Genomic DNA, 15369 nt, shown 5'->3' with positions numbered 1-15369 from the left:
AGCAAGTTCAAATTAGTGGCCCCCTTGGAAGAGAAAATCCAGCAACCTGAGGCCTATGTATCCATTCTTCAACATGAAGTTTTCTTGGACGGAACAGAGTAGATTCTCTTGGATGAGAAACACACAAAGTATGTCTCTGAGTTGGAGGTATGTTCCCAAACACAAGGAGGCAGACATTTGGAGCACTGACACAGAAATAGAAAGACCAAAAGAGTTTGGAGTTACAGAATCAACTTGAAACTCTCTCCATTATCAGTGATAATGAGACACAGGAACAAGAGCAACACTATCAGTCCTCAGAGAATATGTTCATGACCTTGGACGATGCAGCACATGGGACGGCTCCTGCCAATCCCAGAAGAGACATGTAGTGGTGATAGGGAACTTCTTACTAATGGTAACAGAGCCAGACCTGGCAGGAATGTTTTTCCAAAGAGTCTCACAGATCTGATGAGGAAGACTAATGTTTAGCCTGGAGAAGAGAAGGTTAAGAGATGAAATGCTAGCCATATTTAAATATTTGAAAGAATGGCATATGAAAATAGAAAAAGTTTGGGGTTTTTTTGGTCCTCCAGAGACTAGGGGTGGCACTACATGGATCACTTATCCCAGGGACTTATCCCAGTAATAATACACTTATCCCAGTAATAATACTTCTATTATATTTTCAAGCTAAAAGGTTATAACATTTTTTACATATTGCCTAATGTTTAAGGGACCCTACCTGCCACTGGGAAAGCTGACACCCTGACCAGTCTGCCATTGGCGGTAAGAGCTATTTGACAGTGGAATAGAACGCCTCAGAGTGTAGTGAGTGTAGTTGTTAAAAAAACAACTTTTCGTGCATTTTTCAGAGAGGAGATAGCAATTTGGGGAAAACTTTAAATATATGCCATGTTTATTTTCATAGTGAACATGAATTTGTTTTTCTGCTTTGACAAAATAAAATGTTTCATTCATAATGTTGCATGGAAAGTTATAGTATTTGATATACTTACAAAAAACAAAAAATATCAATATTCCCCTCTATTAAAGAGAGAGCAGTGATAGGCTGTACCCCATGCTGCCTATTACCTTGACTTTTGCAATATGAAATGTAGAAGAAAAATGAAAACAGAAACCACATGCTTTGTAATAAATAGGAACGATCTCATGCAATTTCATGGTCAGGAACTATCTCATACAATAAACTTATGGATGAGGCCAGCTTATATTAGTATATAAAATTTAATTCAATACTGAAAATATTGATGTATAATCATCATAGGCAATGAAGACCGCCTGCTGTGCTCCTCTTTAAATGCAGGAATGTGTTTTCTGTTGTATTGTTTTATGGCTACCACAGGCACAAATACTATCATTCTTTAATTTGGTTGACTGCCTTGCATACTCATCTCCATACTGTGCAGATCCTAGCATTCTGACTGAGTAAAACCTAATTTTTAAAGGCATTGCTTTTGTCCTAAATAAGAAAATATTTCATTATAATTCTGTTCATGATGCCCTGAAAATTTCCAATTTTTCTTCTGCTAAATGTGCAATTTTGCACTTTGGGAAACAAAATCACACATGGTTCCCTGCAAAATTGTCTGGTCGTTTTCATGTCTGTATATCTTTACGATGGTGATGGGGGTTGACCTTTTCCTCTCATGCTGGGGCAGAATATTCTTTGAAGGCATGCCACCTTCCCTTTCAGTGTACTGTGAGGCTAATCTTTCTCTCCGAAGGAGCATAGCATTGTTCACTTACGATGTTGTAGTGAAGGAAATGCTCAGAAGTAGTGGAGAATTTGTGCCAGAGGATCAAATTAGATGTTATATTTCTCGTGTTTTTTTTGTAGAATTGCTCTACAAGTAGCAAGATTTATATTCCAGAACACACTCTCAACTCCCCCTGTGGATACCAACATCCATTGATACTAAAGTCCCATTGTACACAATGGCATTGTAAAGAGATAACTCTTATATAAATGATAAAATGAACATTTTCTATGGAGGGTTGAATTCATGGATGGGGAATCCACGGACATAGAAGGACAAGTGCATCTTCCCTTTAGTGTGTCTTGATTTGTAGTTCGTCGTTAGAAGGTAAACATGACCTTAATTTGCAAATGTGATTATTGAGGTACATATGAAGAAATCCTGTGGTGGAAGTATAAATGTGTTGGGTTAATTATTAGGGGTACAGTAGAGTCTCACTTATCCACGCCTCGCTTATCCAAGCTTCTGGATTATCCAAGCCATTTTTGTAGTCAATGTTTTCAACATATCATGATATTTTGGTGCTAAATTCGTAAATACATTAATTACAACATAACATTACTGCGTATTGAGCTACTTTTTCTATCAAATTTGTTGTATAACATGATGTTTTGGTGCATAATTTGTAAAATCATAACCTAATTTGATGTTTAATAGGCTTTTCCTTAATCCCTCCTTATTATCCAAGATATTCGCTTATCCAAGCTTCTGCCAGCCCGTTTAGCTTGGATAAGTGAGACTCTACTGTATTTATTAATTGCACAATTTATATCCCATCCTGTATTACAGTATCTGCGGGTAGTATAGAATGCTTATTACACAGTTTCTAAGTTTTTAAAATTGTTAATAATTTAATAATTTAAACATCTGTTAATTAAGCAAATTAAAAACAGATTTGACAGGTTTAGACAGATTGAAACCATGTACATAGACAGTCCCCCAGGCTTTCATAAATAGCCATGTTTTTGTTGGGGATGAAAATGAAACCAGTCCTGGTACCTATTGGTTTTCCATGCAGGGAGCATTTCTTAGTTAGGATGCAATTGGTGAGAGGGCTGTCTCCACATCTTCCCCCAGTCTCTCCAGCAACTTCAACCTTTGGGCAGGAATCTATATAAAGAGAGGTCTCCTTCCAGCACTCAGGTCCCAAGTCATTTGGGGTTTTAAAGACCTCATAAGAGATTCTTCAGGAGTCCCAGAGAGGCCATCAGATAACATAAGGGCACTTCCAGTGGAACTACATGCACGGAAACAGAGCCTGTAGACCACCTTCAGGAGTTAGGTGTTACCCAACTCCAGGCTGAAGAATGCCAGGGAATGGGGGAAAAGACGGGAAAGATGTGATAAGCACATGAGATGGCTGGGGAAGGAGTAGTGTAAGATGGATCCCTTAGCTTTACTATCTTTCCTCTCACCCATATGATGAAGTCCTAAATGTCATCACAGGCATTTTGAATTCAGCCTGAAATTATGTAGACAAGCCTTTCAGTATCTAGTGTGATCCTCACTCTGATGCTGTGTGAATAAACTAATCTGCTTCTCTCTTTTAAAGAAAAGAATTAGCCTGATACTAGTCACTGATCTTACATTCATGATGAGGCTTATACATATCAAGGCTAGAAGCTGGAGTCGGATTTACTGGCGTCTGAGCATATGACTTCTTGCATTGTGATCTGTTGATGATTACTAGCACATTTTATATTTTCGTGCTTTCATCCAGTGCCTATCTTTTCTGTTTTCTTTTTTCAATTTAATACAGTTTGTGTGCCAATTAAAGATTCAGGGGTGTTAAAAGAAAACTGCAGCAAAGTAACTGGCTTTTATGGAATATAATGAAACAGAAGATTATAGACTGGAAAAGAAAAGATAGCTCAGATACAGATTTAGAACAATTTTTAAAATGGAAAACTGAAAAGGAGAAAGGTTTTGTGGGTTTCATATATAGGAAAATAGTAGAAAAACAATATAATTTGAAACAAACACTGATCGAAGTCTGGAAAGAGGAAAGAGTATTGAGAAGGATATTGCACACTGGATCCAGACAATAAAAATTAAAAACATAAGGATTAAAGAAAGGAACACAATGGAAAATATTGATTGAATGATGCTGAACCCCAAATCAACTAGAGCGTATCACCAAATCTAAAATTATGTTGGCACAAATGTGGTGGGACAGGTATCTCTGTGCATATGTGGTGGTATTGTGATAAGATACAAAAATTCTATAATAAAATAAAGAGTAAGAGATGGAAGAAATCTTAGGGCTAAAAGTAGAACTGAATAAACACAATTTTTTACTCAGAAAATAGAAGTTAAAGGTAGCAACAAAGAATGGACTGATGTTGTAAAACGTATAATAAAAGCTTCCCAAGAATAAAGAAAATGGGAAATTTAAAAATGATTCGAATACTTAGTGGATTATATGCTTCAGGACTGTATTTTTGAAAGGAGAGTGAAATACACAAATAGTTGTCCCAATGAGAACTGGGATTCAAAATGGAAAACTGATAGAGTCAAAGGAAAAGGAAAATACTGCATTTACTCAAATCTAAAGTTTGTAAAGTTAAATCACCATGCCAAAATTAGGGTGTGCATAAAATTTGAGCAATACGGGTAATTTTAGTACTATAAGGGAAGCTGCTTTGGAAACACCCAGAGCTCATATTTGAGGGACGTCATCTCTAATTTGTCATAGCTGAATGCTGTGTAATCCTGGGGTTTGTAGTCTGGTGAGGCATCTGAACTCTTTGGCAAAGAAGGCTCAAGGCCTTGCAAAACTACAGCCCACATGACGCCATAGCATTGAACCTAGGCAGTTAAAGTGGATTCATTCTGCAATATAGATGCACCCCAAGGTTTTATTTTCTGTTGCTGAAAACTTTGGTGCTCTAACACTTCTGTTTTTAAAGAAGAAATTCTTAGCAGGCAGCAGCTGTAATGGGCGTATCACATCTTGATACATGGCCCTCATCATGTTTCCTCTCAGCCTTCTTTTCTGCAGGCTAAACATGTCCAACTCTTTAAGCCGCTCCTCACAGGGCTTGTTCTCCATACTCCTAATTTTAGTCACCCTCCTTGGGACAGTTAAAATAATATTAGAAATAGAGATGCAGCTGTTCTCGGAGAGTGGGGGGATGAGAGGGGAAGGGAGGGGGTAAAACTTATTGATATGTAATACATATGTATGGAATTGGAAAGGTCAAGAAAATAGGATATACCAAAACAGGAGAGTTTAATGGAAAATCATGTTTATTTCTTCTGATTTTTCAGTGACGTGATTGTGAATTGTGATATCCTACACACATATTCAATAAAAAATTAAATACAATTATTTGTGCCTTTTTACATGCAGCTCAGATAGTCCCTGTGGCTTTTAAAAGTACCTACATGCTTCCTTCTTAGAAGGAGTCAGGCTTTTTTGCACTCACCCATCCAGTTGCAAAAAATCAAGCATCACCAAAGCTTTGGTTTATCTCAGAAGATGCTGAGAAAAAGGGCCAAGTACCATCAGCATCACTCCAGATCCGCAGATGGCCCCATACATAGTCAAAAAGCAAAGTGTGAGGGGACAAGAAGCATTGGATGGGGCAACATAAACATTGCAGGATTCCACAACTATTGAATCAAGCAGCAGTTGTCCAGGACTTTCTCACAAATTGAATCCTGTGCATGGGAACGTTTCACACAATATGAGCATCCATAATAATTATTTCTGGGGGCAGGGGAATTATAATTCATGCTGCAATATATCTGCACATTATCTTTTGGTTTCTATGCATGCTTTATTGCTCAGTGTCATGTAACATGACACTTAGAAGCCTACACAGCATGACAAAACGTTAAGAATTTGACACTACTAATACCGAAGTGTTATATTTTAAAAAGAAAAGTGTCACACAAGAGGCATCATGAACTCCAGCAATTTTCACAGGTTTTGAGGGATATATTTTTTAAAAACAACAACAACAACATGAGAGTGAGAAGAGAAAAGCAGATGCACAAAAGAGAACAGTTTAAAGAAAATCATGCTGCAGGGATACAAAATCAAAACGCTTCCAAGAGCAGATCACTCAGGTTTTGTCTAAAAACATCCAGAGAAAGAAGTTCCACCACACTCCAAGGCAGCATTTGTTGTTGTTTATTCGTTTAGTCGCTTCCGACTTTTTGTGACCTCATGGACCAGTCCACGCCAGAGCTCCCTGTCGGCCGTCACCACCCCCAGTTCCTTCAAGGTCAAGCCATTCACTTCAAGGATACCATCCATCCATCTTTACCTTGGTCGGCCTCTCTTCCTTTTTCCTTCCATCTTCCCCAGCATCGTGATCTTTTCCAAGCTTTCCTGTCTTCTCATGATGTGGCCAAATTACTTCATCGTTGCCTCTAATATCCTTCCCTCCAGTGAGCAACCGGGCATTATTTCCTGGAGTATGGACTGGTTGGATCTTCTTGCAGTCTAAGGGACTCTCAGGATTTTCCTTCAACACCACAGTTCAAAAGCATCTATCTTCCTTCGCTCAGCCTACCTTATGGTCCAGCTCTTGCATCCATTGGTTACTATGGGGAATACCATTGCTTTAACTATGCAGACCTTCGTTGCCAATGTGATGTCTCTGCTCTTCACTGTTTTGTCAAGGTTGGCCTTTGCTCTCCTCCCAAGAAGTAAACGTCTTCTGATTTCCTGGCTACAGTCTGCATCTGCAGTGATCTTTGTGCCTAGAAATATAAAGTCTGTCACTGCCTCCATGTTTTCTCCCTCAATTTGCCAGTTATCAATCAGTCTGGTTGCCATAATCTTGGTTTTCTTTATGTTTAACTGCAGCTTTTGCGCTTTCTTATTTCACCTTGGTGAGAAGGCCCCTCAGTTCCTCCTCACATTCAAGGCAGCATATTTACTGTCAAACTTCTTTTCCTTTCCCAAAGTTCTTAATGTTAGATGGGATCACTTTTCCTATGGTCCTTACCCATTGCTCTGTGTCCTACGACCAATCTACACTTCAAAATGATCACCCAGTGACAGCTAAGTGCCACATAAGGGTGATGAGAATTAACCTATGGCAAAGCCATAATGTGGCTTTATCCTGGGCTAAGCTAATTCGAGGGAAATCTGACTCCTGAAGCTGAGGTCAAGCCCCCACACGCACACCTAAAATTTTAACTTAACTGTTTATTTTAATATATGTGTATGGCATCGAATTGCTGCCTATTGTAAGGCCACCTTGAGTTCCCTCCTGGGTGTGAAGGGCGGGGTATAAATAATGGGCTTTGATTGCTTACTGTCTGGATGGTGTCCATTAGTCACTGTCTTGATTCTACTGTTTTTCAATACTGGTAGCTAAATTTTGTTCATTTTCATTGTTTCTTCCTTTCTGTTGAAATTGTCCATGTTCTTGTGGATTTCAGTGGCTTCTATGTGTGGTCCGACATGGTGGCTGCCCGAGTGGTTGAGAATGTATCTGTTCTCAGATAATATTCAATGCTCTGCTTGGTTCATCAAGTATGCTGCTATGGCTGACTTCTCTGGTTGAATTCATCTGCAGTGCCTTTCATGTTCTTTGATTCATGTCTGGGTGCTGCGTTTGGTGGTCCCTATGTAGACTTGTTCACAGCTTCATAGTTAGAGGATCCTTTTTATCCTTTACCGACCATAGCATTTTTTTAATTTTCTTGGTGGGTCTGTAGATTGCTTGTAGGTTGTGTTTCTTCATCAGTTTTCCTATGTCGTCAGTGGTTCTCTTGATGTAAAAACACTTTCCCTCTAGGTGACTCCTTTGTCTTATTTCCTGTGGCTTCAACAATACAATTAGAGACAGTATTTTTGGCCCATCTGGCTAATTTGATGGTGTTAACTTTACCGTTTGTGCACAATCTTAAAGGTATTTTCTTTAAATAGGCTGACCTACATTTGAAAGGAGCAAAGATCCAGAAATAATACCATTCGTTTTCTGATATTTTGAAATTCAATTCCAGCTCCCAGTTGGTTCTAGAGACTTGCCCCATTCATATTATGTTGGATTGTTATTGTTGTTGTCATTCTAGTGTGCTTTCGAGTTGTTTCCCATTCATGACAGTTCTAAGGCAAACCAATCACAGGGTTTTGTTCAGAAGGGATTTGCCTAGACATCTGTAAATCAGAGAGGTCTGATCCTTGTGTATGTTGCTAGACTGATGACACTTCTTTTTCAAATATTGTTAATGATGTTGTTGTAGATTGTTTATCTCCATATACAGGCAGTCCCGAACAAGATAGGTTCTTTAGGCTTGTAAAAACAAGGATTGGTGAGAAAGCTTCAGTTGAGACACCTTTTCCCCATGATAACTCTTTCAGGAGTTATTTCTCCTTCCAAGGGATAGATTTCTCTCACTTCCTGTTTTCTTACACCTGTTCTTATCTGTGAGTCATTTGTAAGTCAGGTATTGGGCTGTGGCGCAAGCTGGTGAGCAGCCAGCTGAGACCAATCACTCTGACCAAGAGGTCATGAGTTCGAGGCCAGCTCGGAGCCTGCATTTGTCTTGTCTTTGTTCTATGTCAAGGCATTGAATTTTGCCTATATGTGTAATGTGATCCGCTCTGAGTCCCCTTCGGGGTGAGAAGGGCGGAATATAAATACTGTAAATAAATAAATAAATAAATAATATTAGTAACTCGGGGACTTACCTGTACAAGAAAGAACTGGATTATCTGTGTTATACAATAAAATATGTGGGAGAGGCTGAGTAGAAGAGTGGCCTGGGGCAAGTACTGATTTCCATTTGTTCCTGATTTTAAATGATATTCTCAGGAGGATGACAGAGGGGAAGAAGACTAGAAACAATAACAGTAAAACCTAGAATGAACTCTCAGACTATCAAAAGAAAGAAGGAAGTCAACAAAAAATTATGTTATATTTTTTTTCTTTTTTAATATATATGTGTATGTATATGTGTATATATAGTGTTTTTTATATATACATATATAGGGGGTTTTTTTTCTTCTCTCTTTTTTCTTTCGTCTTTCTCTTTCTCCACTCTCTCATTTTTAATTTCCTACTTTCTATATAATCAATTGTTCTCACTCTTCCAATGTTAATAAAATTCAATAAAATTATTAAAAATATTTAATTTGGAGGTTTTAATTAAAAAGATGAATTTTTTGGAGGCTTTCATGGACGGAATCACTGAGTTGCTGTGAGTTTTCCAGGCTGTGTGGCCATGTTCCAGAAGCATCCTCTCTTGTGAGTGAAACATCAGGAGAGAATGCTTCTGGAACATGGCCATACAACCCGGAAAACTCATAGCAACCCAAAGTGAAGTCCTTTGAGAAGTGATCCTAATGTCTAGATTCATCCATTTTACGTATACGTTTTAGATCCCATCCAACTAGTGCTTTGATTGTAATATCTAAGGACAAGTTGATTGAATCATTTTAAGTTATTGTGATATATGGGTAGCTAAATTCCAAAGCTATCCATCATAAATTTGTCATTTTTTGTCATTAAGTCTGCTGGTGAATTGGGGTATTTTTTCACTTTTCTTTATTCACCCTGGGAAAGGAGTCTTCGGGATTTTGTAGGGGGAATCAAGATATCATCTGCAAAAATACATTCTTTTTGCTTTTGATTGATAATTTCTGGACCTCAGATGTGCTGGCTGTTTCTAATTGAAGTTTAGATTAATAAACAGTGCTGTAACTCCACTCCACTTTCACTCGGTTGTTCCTGGCATCTAGGGAGATCCACAATTTCCTCTTCTGTCCTCCTCCTTCTGGACTCTACTGAGAACCTTTCTTTTTTGTAAAAAGATGTGATGCTCAATTTTCTTTCTTGAAAATGTCATTATGCAGGCCTCTAGAGACCATGATAACCAATGTTTAATAAATATCTAGCTTCTGGAGATTGTTTCTTTCAAAAATCTTATTGTTACTATGTGAAAGAGGAAGCCCTACCTGACTGAAGCAGAGATGTCCATGTTTTCTTTTTTATGGCCATCATTTTCCAATTTACTCTCAGCTGCTTGTAATTCCAGTCTCTTTGATTGGATTCCTGACTGTCAGCTTCCTCTACTGTCCAGAAGGTGGGGAAAGCGTATCATGGGGTTTGTTTGCAGCCAGAGAGAAATAGATATGCAGTTGGTCCTCCATATCCATGGATTCGCCCCCGTGGATTGAACCAACCACCACTCAAAAATGTTTGTGTGTGTGTGAGGGGGGGGGGGGAGAATCCCAAAAGCGAACCTTGGCTTTGCTGTGTGCCAAGCACTTTGCTGGTGTGTCGGCTTATCCTTTTGTGGCCTCCTGCCATTTCACAAATCCTCAGGTTCTTCTTCAACACTCGTTTGAATTTTTCTGTCATTTTATATAATTTACTTTGTTTTGCTACACCTTTGTATATAATGGAACTTGAGCATCCACAGACTTTAATATCCATGGGAGGAGAGAGGGGGTCCTGGAACCAAACTGTGGAGGATATTGAAAGCCCACTGTAATATCTATATTACCCTAATTATTTACAAGTCAGTTCTTTTTTTATATATATAATATTTTTATTGAGTTTTGCACATAGTAGTGAATGAAAAGAACAAACACAGGAAGTAGTGGAAACAAGAGAGATACAATGAAAAAAATAAAAATAAAAAAACAACAACAAACAAAGAGAAACAAATAGCAACCAACAAACATATCTCAAAATTAGAATGGGATACCGCCAGAAAAATACAGAGGAAACCCCCGATACCTAATACCAAATTTAGATTGATCTAATACAGTATAAAAAAAACCTAAATAATTGAGATAAACCCTGGTCGTAAGAGCACATCTTTAATCCACCGTGAAATCTTGTATAACAAGTCAGTTCTATTAAAACAATTGTACTCAATTTTCAGCCATAGCAAATCTACATTACAGTATTTTAAATAAAAAGTTGGGAGAATAATCCAGTATTATATTTTGCCCTAAATCGGGACTAAGCAAGTCTATAGCCATGTCCTAACTAAGGGAGAAAGAAGCTTGTTTGTGTGATAAAGAATTGTTAAAGATACATAATATATGGCACTTTATCACTGTTACTCATTACCATGATACAGCACTTTACGAAACCTGTCCCCGCTGGTTTGCTTTTAATTGCTCTAATTTTATCTGCTTGGATTTTAATGTATTGTCCATTATTTTATTTTGTGTATCGTTGAAATGTTTTAAGTTTTGTCAAATATGCTGTGTAGTTGTTCAGGCTTGTCCTGTTGTGAGCCGCCCCGAGTCCCTTCGGGGAGATGGGGCGGGATATAAAAATAAAGTTTATTATTATTATTATTAGTAGTAGTAGTAGTAGTAGTAGTAGTAGTAGCAGCAGCAGCAGCAGCAGCAGCACTCTTTTGTTTCCAGTTTGTGCTCCTTAGGAAGACCTTAGGGATAAAATCCTAGACAATATCTGCTGCAGTCTGTATTTTTGCAGGAAGAAAAGGAAAAAAATATGATACCATTTGAAAGTCATCTTAGAAAAAAAAATAGACAGATGGCTATAAATAGAATGAAATAATACAAGTAGGATTGTCACTCAGCTCATCACATTTACACAGCTCATCTGAAGTAGGATTGTCACTCAGCTCATCACATGTACTGCTATTGTGTTTCCCATATTCCCCGAGAAATTGTCAATTACAAATGATGTAGCATAATTCTGGATGGCTTTTCCTTGTATGGATTTGTCCAAGAGTTTTGTAGGAAGAAAACCTGTCTTTGAGCACCTGAGTGAAGACTCATATCTTTGATTTGCTTTCTCTTAATTCTGATTTTCAGTTCCTGAGACCAGTTTTATAACTCAAGTGGAAAGTCTACTTTTTCAGGGGGTCTAGCTGAAGTCTGTTTGTAGTGCTACAGAAAACAGTGAAGCTGTAAAAGTGAAGGGTGAGAGAAGCAAGAAAGCAGAGTAAAAGACATTAGTATTTAAGATTCCCTGGAGTTTGCTGCTTTTTTTGACTTCTTTGATGTAACAATATCATTTTATTAGGTGTTCAGGGGAAAATCCAGTTTGATATTATAAAGGACAATTACAAAAATGTCCGACCTCATTTTTGCCACCTTTTTTACATCCCATCTTTCCTCTCCATCACTACTGACCCTGCTACCACTTTCCCTGCCTTCATTATTGTGTTAACTGCCTTCTATTTGAAGCACCAGCGATAGTTTTGTGCAATCCTTGGTTCTTAGCAGCAGGCAGACAACTAGATGGTGATCTCTGTGGGGAGATAGGAGATTCAAGTCCAGCAGGAAGGGAGGAAAACATGTCATAAAGTCTCTATGGGGAAGGGAGGAGGGATAGGAAGTGTGGCCGGTTGAGAAAAGGTGCACAAGAATGTTGGCATGGCAGCACAAGATGAGGGGAAAGACAGGAAAAAAGGCTACGGAAAGGTAGATATGCAAGTGGCAAAAGGCAGAAAGAAATGAATGGAACAAGGACTCCATTGTAGAAGAATGTGAACTGCAAAATGCTCCTTAAAGATGGCCAGGCTGTAATGTTTACCTATGAAAACATTTTTTTCTTGCCATATTCTATGAACTTTACTAATTATTAAACTATACAGAAAAAAATTAAATTTGAAATACATTTGAAAACAAATTTTGCACACATCAAGTTTGCAAATTTTCTTAAGTTTGCCAACTTGTCCTAGAATCATTGTGGATCCAGATCCATTGTTCTTCAATAAGAATATGCTTGATGGATTGAGGGTTTAGAAAGGGAACAAAGTTTAACTGTCATTAGCATCCAAACAGATGTGCCTGGGAGTGCAAATTAGGACATATTTTGAAGCCATTGGTGAATGTTCTTTTTCTTTCAACCAGAAAAAAGTGCATTTTGGGGGCAAATTGAAAATTATGCAGAATTTTCATATCAAAACTCAACTTGTTTTACTTATTAATCTAGATGAAATGCTTCATCTAATTAATATATAAAAGTCTACTAATTAGTGGTGGTGATTTACTCACAAAAAAGTCAGTGAATGGTCACCCTTCCTCCTATGTTTTGCCCAAGCCGCCTCTCATCTCTCGTTTTAATTCTGTTTCAGGCCACTGCTACCATTTCTTCTTTGGCCAGTGAGGTCTCATGTTCACACTCCTTTCAGCTCCTTTTCTGGTTCTGGAAACAATGATACACTGCTCTTCTCCTATGAGATGCAGCCTCCGCTAATCCTTAGGTTAGCTGTGACCATCCTGCCACCCTGGAGCCAGAGGAGAGGGTTGTTTTTTTCTTTTTGCATGTCAGGAGCGACTTGAGAAACTGCAAGTTGCTTCTGGTGTGAGAGAATTGGTGGACCATCGCTATCAAAGAAGGAGCTGAAAGAGCAGTGCAAGTGTAGAGCCTCACTAGTAGAAGAGGCAATAGTGACAGTGGCAGTGGGTGAGATGGGAGGCAGACGGAGCAAAGGAGGGAGAAACTATCTTCACTTGCTTATTCGTGAGTAATCTGATACCTCTCCACTCAACCCAGAAGGAAAGGCAATTAGTCAATCCCTGGAGAAAAACAGCAACAACAGAAATAATAAATATTTAGGATTATACCAGGCCTTTTTGAATGCCTAGGCAGGTAGCTATGGATGGCTGGCTCCATGAGACAGTATTTTGGAAATTTGCAGCAGTTTGAACAGCCGGATCAGTTCTATTTTGGCCTGATCCCTTGTCGATGTGGATACCACCGGGCCAGTGTAGACATAGCTTTATTGATCTGAAGAAGCCTGTACAAGGGAAGGTGCCATGTTATCTTTCAACAGAACCTACTGGTGAGGATTAAATTCAGGGTTTACCTCTTCTCTAATAGATTTTGATTACTCTAAAGGGAATAGTATGTCTTGAAATATTGTGTTTTTGTAATTACACAGCCGGTCTGAAAACACTAATCATTCTTTTATCTCTGCAGGCTCTATATAGCTCCATCAAGAATGAAAAACTGCAGTGGGCCATGTGAGTACCCTGCATGTATTTCTACTTCCCCTTTTCTGAGTAGCTCCCGAATTCATCCTCTTTTTTGAGTGTTATTTCTTTATTTTAGTTTTCTTTTTATCATTGGTATTCTACCTTCTTATATTCAAAGTGTGTTACAATAAAAATGCATGTGATGTGCCACTGGCTCAGCAGAGTAGGAAAATGGGAAATAGCCTTAAGAATGAATTGTAGGCAGTAGGTTTGGAGCAATGGTGTCCAGTCTTTGGTCCTCCAGATGTTTTGGACTTCAGTTCTCAGAATTCCTTACTGTTGGACAAGCTGGCCAGGGCTTCGGGAAGCTGATATCCAAAACACCTGGATTTGACACCATTGGTATAGAATGATGACGTAAATGATTGCCTTTAGTAGTTACACAATTAAGATTTGTCTTATTGTTTGAAAACATTGTGGCTTCTTGTTTGTATTTATTTCATCAAATGTTCCTTGCGTCACAACATCGGGGTAGTAAACGTTAAAGTCTGGTGATGTTTGTGATAAACAATACAGTTCTATTTTAATACAATATATTAGAACAGGATACTAATACCAATCTCAAAATCGGTAGTAAAGCATAGTTTAATTACAGATCTGGGAAAAGATTGGAAATCACCGTTTTTATATATCCGACTAGTGGTCCCTCTAGCTCAGTAGTGTCTCCAATAATTGATTGCAATTACTCATTTAGTGAATTTGGGCAAACCACACTCTCAGTCTCAAAGTAAGGCAATGGCAACCCTTCTCTGAAAAAAAACATGACAAGAGTTGACTTGAAGGCACACAATTACAACAAACCTAGAGATATGAAAAAATGGACCAAGAATCTGTTAAAGAGCATACGTTGAGGCAGGCCCCTACCCTCCTTATTTTTCGGAAGAGCCTGAAAACTTGGCTCTTCCAACAGGCCTTTGGTGATTGATTTCCATAGTTTGGGATCGCCCTGTTGTCTATTTTATTTTTATAGTATTTTCCACTCCATTAACCAGACATATTCTCTCTGTGTACTCCTTCCCTAGCACTGTAACGGGACAACTGTTCTGGGTACCTACCTCTCCCCTAATTATAGTTCGCACTACTCACACTTTTTGGCCCAGTTCATTTTAGGAGTCAACCCAAGATTTTATCAAAGTATGTTTTTTGTATATGCAATCTTATCTGTTTTTATCGATTTGTTTTTATATTGATGAGTTTTATATTGTCTGTTTTGCCTGGGTGTGGCCCCATGTTAGCCACTCCGAGTCCCTCCGGGGAGATGGGGCGGGGTATAAAAATAAAGTTGTTGTTGTTATTATTATTATTATTATTATTATTATTATTATTATTATTATCCAAGAATAAGGACTAAGAATGAGAAACATCTTTATATATGGATCATGATGCAACGTATACAGCCCCTAGTACCTCAATACAATCAGCATATGTGGTTCTGAATGTCTTTCTTTTGTGTGAAACACGTCATATATATGAAGCAGCATTAAATTATGGGAAGTGAAGTTTAGCATTATCACACATAGAAATGAAATGAAAGGAACAAATTCTGGTACTTTCTGGTCTCTGTGATTCACAAAATGAATCATCCAGCATCTGCACAACTGTACCTTTGGAAACATTTTTTTATTTAACAAATGTACATTAAAAACTTTCATACAGTAATCTTCTGTATAA

The 15369-nt window shown here is 38.2% G+C and overlaps 1 protein-coding gene across 3 annotated transcripts in view; it reads left to right on the top strand.

The window, feature by feature from the left end:
- psd (pleckstrin and Sec7 domain containing) overlaps positions 1–15369 on the top strand; it is a 128872-nt gene that overhangs the window by 95517 nt on the left and 17986 nt on the right. For all 3 annotated transcript variants that reach the window (XM_008114227.3, XM_008114224.3, XM_008114225.3), the window contains one exon: positions 13643–13686. In XM_008114227.3, coding sequence (XP_008112434.2) covers positions 13643–13686 — 44 coding nt within the window. The remainder of the gene's footprint in view (positions 1–13642; positions 13687–15369) is intronic.

This window comes from Anolis carolinensis, chromosome 3 (assembly GCF_035594765.1).
Source record: "Anolis carolinensis isolate JA03-04 chromosome 3, rAnoCar3.1.pri, whole genome shotgun sequence".
NCBI classification, from domain to species: domain Eukaryota; kingdom Metazoa; phylum Chordata; class Lepidosauria; order Squamata; family Dactyloidae; genus Anolis; species Anolis carolinensis.
The sequence above is the reverse complement of the archived record's forward strand: the minus strand, read 5'-3'. Positions and strand labels throughout refer to the sequence as shown.